At 44.3% G+C, this 7,178-nt stretch overlaps 1 protein-coding gene across 1 annotated transcript in view; it reads left to right on the forward strand.

The window, feature by feature from the left end:
• Positions 1-4,546, forward strand: part of CMC1 (C-X9-C motif containing 1) — a 72,445-nt gene extending 67,899 nt beyond the window's left edge. The window contains exons 3-4 of the mRNA XM_044294360.1: positions 583-673; positions 4,316-4,546. Coding sequence (XP_044150295.1) covers positions 583-673; positions 4,316-4,436 — 212 coding nt within the window. The 3' untranslated portion in view covers positions 4,437-4,546. The remainder of the gene's footprint in view (positions 1-582; positions 674-4,315) is intronic.
• The last annotated feature ends 2,632 nt before the right edge of the window (positions 4,547-7,178 follow it).

Below are 7,178 nucleotides of genomic sequence, written 5' to 3' on the forward strand. Positions count from 1 at the left end.
TGAATATTCAGGACTCCTCATTATCAGCTGGAGCTTTTCAATACAAGATGTTGGCAGATTGACTGGGTCAATTTAAGAAAGTGACCCAACATTTTGCTAAGAGAATCAGTCACTTATTTATGTTGCCCTTAGTTAGGACACCATAAAACTGGTGACAGATTCCCTTTAAAGATATGCTTTACAGCAGCCATAAACGCAATTGGCAGGAGCTGACTCATTGACTTCTATGGGAGAGTTTTGTAGGCATGTTCTGTGACGTGTGCAGAAGTCAGAAGGGAGCTGATAAGCTGTGATATCACCTATTGTAAATGGTGGATCCAGTGTTATCTATACAGAGATATCTGTCATTGTAATCCTGCCTGTAATGATAAATAGATAACTGCAGTAAAGTGTATAGAACGGGAAGTTATGCCTTTTATTTGGCAATGTAAAAACTGCAATATTTCATGTTTTTTTGTTTTTGTTTTATATATAGATGTTGACATGGAAAATAACCACCCAAAAAGTATTTAAAAAAGAAATATAACTGGAAATTGAAAAAAAAAAAAAAACATTCAATAACATTTGCTCTTTTACTTTCAGCTTTCACAAAATGCTGCCATGAAAATGGTTTTCTTATGGTGTTGAAGTGCAGGGATGAAAATGCAGCACTAAAGGAATGCCTCACAAAGCAGTAAGTGGTGGTATGACTCAACTACTTAACATAAAACATCTAAAACTATTACTATATACTAGAGCGGAGCTTTTTCTACTGGGGCCGCCTCACCTGTATAACATGACAATGCCTGGGTGTCACCATTGGTATACAAAAGATAGGAGGCCACAGCAGCATATCCACGAAATCCTCTTTATTCAAACGAACGCCTCACAGCAAGGCATAAAAATTACAGCGACGTTTCGGCTATGACTAGCCTTTATCAAGCATGTGTTACAATTAAAATCACTGCATATAAATCCCCCATATTAGATACGCCCACAATACTGTTCAACCAGTAAAACCTAGATACTACAGGTAACACCCACCCATCCCTAGGTGTCATCAAAATTATTCACATGGACCAGCTGGCTAGAATCTCATATTCACCTGTGGGGAATTGTGTCATCTGTTTCTCCATATAGGTGATAGCGTTACGCCGTTCAGAAGGCGAGGTTGGTTGACAGATGCACTGCACTACAGAAAACAGTGAGAACCACATCCGAGGCTAGGATTCCGTTTGTGTCCATCTTCGGTCGTGATAGTGGCGATATTGCCCACGTCCTTAGAAAGGAATGGCATATACTCCAGCGGGGGTTGCCAGAGATAAAAGAATTCAATTTCCAGCCGATGATGGCATACAAGCGGAATCCTAGCCTACGTGATAGACTGGTTAAAACAGATACATGTGATCCGACAGTGAAACAAAAATTACTTGCTCCCCGCAAAAACGGGACGTATCCATGTCTATCATGTTGCAATTGTGGGAACGTTCTCAAGGGGGACCACTTTTTCCATCCATATAGTGGCAAGAAATATAAAATCAATGGTTATTATACATGTAGGTCACGGGATGTGATATATGCTATCCAGTGTCCCTGCAGCCTCACCTATGTGGGTGAGACCACCATGGAGGTTAGGGAGCGTATTAATAAGCACAAAAGTACCATACGCAACAAAAACATGGATAAACCTGTCGCAAAGCACTTTGTAGATGCAGGGCATTCGGTCAACCAGCTTCGTTTTCGGGTTATAGATAGTGTGGGACCTTTGCGGAGAGGAGGGGACAAGGACGCGATATTAAGGAAGAAGGAGCTCAAGTGGATCTACACATTGAAGTCTTTACACCCCTTCGGGTTGAATTTAGAATTCAATGTGGCAGGCATTCGTTGATCTCTCTTGTGTTGTATTGTTTTGTGTTTTATTTTTGTATATTTTTGAACTGCACTACCGTATAATTGATTGTCTAATACACCCATCTATTTGTCTTCTTTAAGTGACGGCTTGGTTGGCATGGGGGCCCCATAATTATTGGGCCCACATGCCACTCATCCCTGACCTTCATTTTCACAGTATTGACCTTATCTATTATACCTCTTGTTAAAATATATGGGGTTGTGTGTCTCTATGTTTGACACTCCATACGCGTTCTATTTTGACATATGAACTTTACTCATTTGTTGTTTCGTTGTTCATATATGCGCATGTCTGTTCTTCGCATCGCTAAGCGACGCGACTACAGTGGATATATGTGGCGTTTTTTGATGACGTCTTTTCAGCCGCCCGTGTTGATGACGCATAGCCGGCCGCTTCCGATGTCGCAAGCGGGCCGCCTTTTGATGACGTTCAACGATACGGGTAGGCGGAGCGGAGTGTTGCCCTCTGACGCACACATTATGTGTTTGTTTGACGGCGCCCTGCAGTAGACGCGATTTGATGACGCGATGAGGATTGACGACGTGCGCATTCTGAACGGCGTAACGCTATCACCTATATGGAGAAACAGATGACACAATTCCCCACAGGTGAATATGAGATTCTAGCCAGCTGGTCCATGTGAATAATTTTGATGACACCTAGGGATGGGTGGGTGTTACCTGTAGTATCTAGGTTTTACTGGTTGAACAGTATTGTGGGCGTATCTAATATGGGGGATTTATATGCAGTGATTTTAATTGTAACACATGCTTGATAAAGGCTAGTCATAGCCGAAACGTCGCTGTAATTTTTATGCCTTGCTGTGAGGCGTTCGTTTGAATAAAGAGGATTTCGTGGATATGCTGCTGTGGCCTCCTATCTTTTTCATATACTTCTGGATCACGTTGGATCTGTGACCCCTTGCCCAGCTATTGCAAGACCACCGGATCGCCCTACATAAGCCGTTTGTTGTGCTGCTCCTGACCCAATTTCTTCTACCATTGGTATACAGTCCATGCCTAAATGAAAATGTATCTCTTCTACCTTTTTTGTTTATTCTCATGGAAGTACTGTATACACTGACTCAATGTATTTTCCCCCTACAAGCGTTGCCTTTGTAATATGGCATGTGTATCATTTTTTTTATTGTGAAATATTTGGAGCCCAGATTGTAGCATTTTTATTGATCAAGGCCAGAGCTGTAAAAAAAAAAAAATACTAAATTAGGCTACTGTCACACTAGCGTTCAGAGCGGATCCGTCTGCATTATATTGTAAAAAGAATTCTAAGTGTGAAAGTAGCCTCAGACGGATCCGTCCAGACTTTTACATTGAAAGTCAATGGGGGACGGATCCGTTTGAAGATTGAGCCATAGTGTGTCATTTTCAAACGGATCCGTCCCTATTGACTTACATTGTAAGTCTGGACGGATCCGCACGGCCAGGCGGACACCCGAACGCTGCAAGCAGCGTTCAGGTGTCCGCCTGCTGAGCGGAGGCTGAACGCCGCCAGACTGATGCATTCTGAGCGGATCCGCATCCACTCAGAATGCACTAGGGCTGGACGGAAGCGTTCGGGGCCGCTTGTGAGCCCCTTCAAACGGAGCTCACAAGCGGATACCCGAACGCTAGTGTGAAAGTAGCCTTAAGTCAAAGATTAAACACAAAAACATTCTTAACCTCTTAACAGTCACATTAAAATAAAAAAAAACCCTCCCATAAATGTCACTTTTTAATTGTAGATTTGTAATGTATCTGAAGTAAACCTTGTTGGTGCACAACTCAGGGGACACAATTGCATTTTTAATCCCTTTGTAACATAATTAATGTTCCAGCAGTCATAACTTTTAAATTTTTTCTTCTTAATTCTATTTTTATTTTGCGGGATTAGTTGTAGGTTTTTAGGAACCATTTTGGGATATATATAGTGTAATAAATTACTTTTGTTTTTAGGGGGAAAGATTAAAAAAAAAATAATTTTAACTTTGTTGTGTGAATTTTTTTTTACAGCGTTCACTGTGTGGTATAAATAACAGAACTTTATTACGTCAGTCACTACAATGATGATAATGACAGACTTCTATATATGTTTTATTATTTTTTCTCTCCTACAGGCTGTCAGCTCTGCAACTGCTCCCCTCCTCCTCCAGACTGATGGGGAGGGGGTCAGCTGCTTTAGCTGCTCATATCTCTAGGTAGTTATCTCTGACATTCCAAGCTTTCAAACAATACCAGAATGACAGCATTATCTTCAGGACATGGGAACATATCACTGTTAGAAATCGGGATGCAGTGAATGCAGCTGAAACTGAAAGCCGGTTTTACTCAAAAATTGCACCAAAGCCTACATGTGTGAATCAAGCCTTATAATATTCTGTCATCGTATTTTCCAAAACTAATACAATTTCTAATTTAATTTTTTAAGCTATAAAGACCCAACCTTCTATGAAGAATGTAAACAGGAATATTTAAAGGAACGAGAAGAATTTAGAAAAACGGGAATTCCTACCAAACGCCGACAAGAGAAACTACCGACCAGCATGTAATCAGAAGGAAACACTGAAAACAAATGTGCTTTGTAAATTATCAGTGATAGCATTGATTTTGATGTATTGTTTTCTCATTTCTTGATTAATAAAATATTTTTTTATTTTCATTTGTGTCACATAATTTCTAGAACATGATGTGTTTTAGTTGAAGGTTTCACACTAGCGTTAGGGATTCCGTAATGGCTTTCTGTTATAACATGGTTATAACGGAAAATAACGGAATGCCGAGACAGATTACAAAACGGAAGCCTTTAAAAGGCATTCTGTTTGCTTTCCGTCCTAACAGAAGTGAGAAAGCATAACGGATCCGTCTGGGTCCCGTTATGCAAGTCGGAAAACGAAGATCAGTTTTGATTCCAATAGACTTCTATTAGGACGGAAAGCAAACGGAATGCCTTTTAAAGGCTTCCGTTTTGCATTCCATCATAACACAAGTCTATAGGCAGAAGAACGGATCCGTCCTTCCGTCTTATGGATTCCGTTATAACCATGTTATAACGGAAAGCCATAACAGAATCCCTGACGCTAGTGTGAACCCACCCTTAAAGGGGTATGCTCATCTTAATGATCACTGTTAAATCTGTTAATGATTTAACAGTGATCATTTTTCTAAATATATTTAATTAACTAATTCCCACCCCTTAGAAGAAAATAAACATATACTTACCTGACTGTTGTCTTCCGTCTCCCCTAGTTACGGCCACCACTCTTCTTAGGAATCGCGGTGGCCGCGCTTGCGCAGACGACTTCTCCCGGCCGGCCGGCCGCGCGCAGTCCCGAAAGCGCACACGGCGAGGCCGCGCATGCGCTATGGTAATTTCTTCCTGGCCAGTATAGTATAATTGCCAGGAAGAAGTCACCACAATACTGCTCTTCTCTACAGATTTAGGCAGAGGGTCATTTAGAATATGACAGACAGAGGAAGAGGCAGACCGTTCCGCAGAGATTGGCAGGTGCACCAGGCCGGAGCCTAAGTGGGAAGTCGGAGAAGGCGCAAACGATAACTTCAAAGGGCACACCAGAGTTGGTTGAGTGGCTCACTCAGCCTTCCGCTTCTGCACCCTCCTCATCCTCTGTATCTGCACACTCCTCACTCTCTGCTGTGTGCACCCCCAAAGACACCACCACCATAGCCCCTCCACTCGAGTCAGAGGAATTATTTTCCCATCCATTCCTAGACTTTACCGATGCGCAGCCATTCTTGGCATCGGATGAAGAAGAGGAGGTAGCAACAGCGGTCTGACGACAGTACCCAGATCAGCCCAAGGAGGGTGGTCCCCGCTGTTGCTGCCTACTCTGATCTCTAATGTCAGTGGTGGTGAAGGTGACAATGCTGACATGTCGATGGATGTCACGTGGGTGCCCACAAGAGGAAGAGGAGGGGAGTTCAGAGGTAGAGACGGAGCAGCAGATAGGGAGGAGAAGCAGGCAGAACTCGCAGTTTACAGGAGGCAAAAAGCAAACTACAGATGTATGTGGAGCGAGCCATCCACCATGTACGGTTACATCTTGCGCTCCCGGGGTGCCGGCACATGGCTCCGCAGTGTAAGTTTTTTTTAAACGTGTCATCTGCAGCCTGTGCTGTCTACGCATAAGTCGCGGTAAGCCCAACATTCACCTAGGGACGACCGCCTTAAGAAGGCACCTGGCCTCCCATCACCGTGCCCAGTGGGAGCAACACCGTCAGAAGCCACCCTCCCGGCTCTCCACACCCTGCCTCTTCTTCTCCTTCCTCCCATTTGTCCACAACTCCACCTTCCACCGTGCCGTCGTCTCATTCATCTGGCACAAGGCAGGCTTCCGTGACTCAAAAATGTTCAAGCGTAAAAAAATGATGACGCTGGATAATCCACTTGCCCAACGGCTGACCTCTGGCTTGTCGGAACTGCTAGCCCGCCAACTACTGCCATATAAATTGGTGGACTCAGAGGCCTTTAGAAAATTTGTGGCCGTTGGCACACTGCAATGGAAGGTCCCCGGAAGGAAATATTTCTCCAAGAAGGGCATCCCTGAACTATATGGCCACGTTCAGCAGCAATTTAATATATCTCTGGCACACAGTGTCGGTGCCAAGATACATCTGACCACAGACACGTGGTCTTGCAAACACAGGCAGGGAAGGTACATAACTTTTACTGCCCACTGAGTGAACATTCTGACAGCCGTCAAGCATGTAAGCCGTGGCACCTGTTTGGATTTGGTGTTACTGCCATGGAGAGCATGCAGGCCCGCCCCTTCTTCTGCTTCACTTGCTCCATCCGCCGTCTCCTCCTCGGCTGACTCCTCCTTTTCCACTGCTACCACCTCTTCCGCTGCACCCCCTAAGCTCCCCAGAACCTATTCGACGTGCCAGGTGAGACGTTGCCATACTGTGCTGCGGCTGTTGTCCCTGGAAGCCAAGAGCCAGACCAGTCCTGCACTCCTTTCAGCTTTGCGGTCACAGGCTGATCAGTGGTTAACCCCGCTCAATTTGACAGTTGGTAAAGTGGTGTGCGACAATAGTGCCAATCTGCAAAATGACACACGTGCCATGCATGGCACACGTCCTGAACTTAGTCGTGCAGCGATTCGTTGCCAAATACCCCGGGGTCTAGGACGTCTTGCGGCAGGCCAGGAAAATCTCAAAACGTCTGATTTGTGACTGCCCGACATGCTGGAACTCCGCCTTGTATATGCTTCATAGGCCGCTCCAGCAGAAACGTGCCGTTAACAACTACCTGTACGAACTCTGCGGTAGGA

This window comes from Bufo gargarizans, chromosome 5 (assembly GCF_014858855.1).
Source record: "Bufo gargarizans isolate SCDJY-AF-19 chromosome 5, ASM1485885v1, whole genome shotgun sequence".
Classification (NCBI taxonomy): Eukaryota; Metazoa; Chordata; class Amphibia; order Anura; family Bufonidae; genus Bufo; species Bufo gargarizans.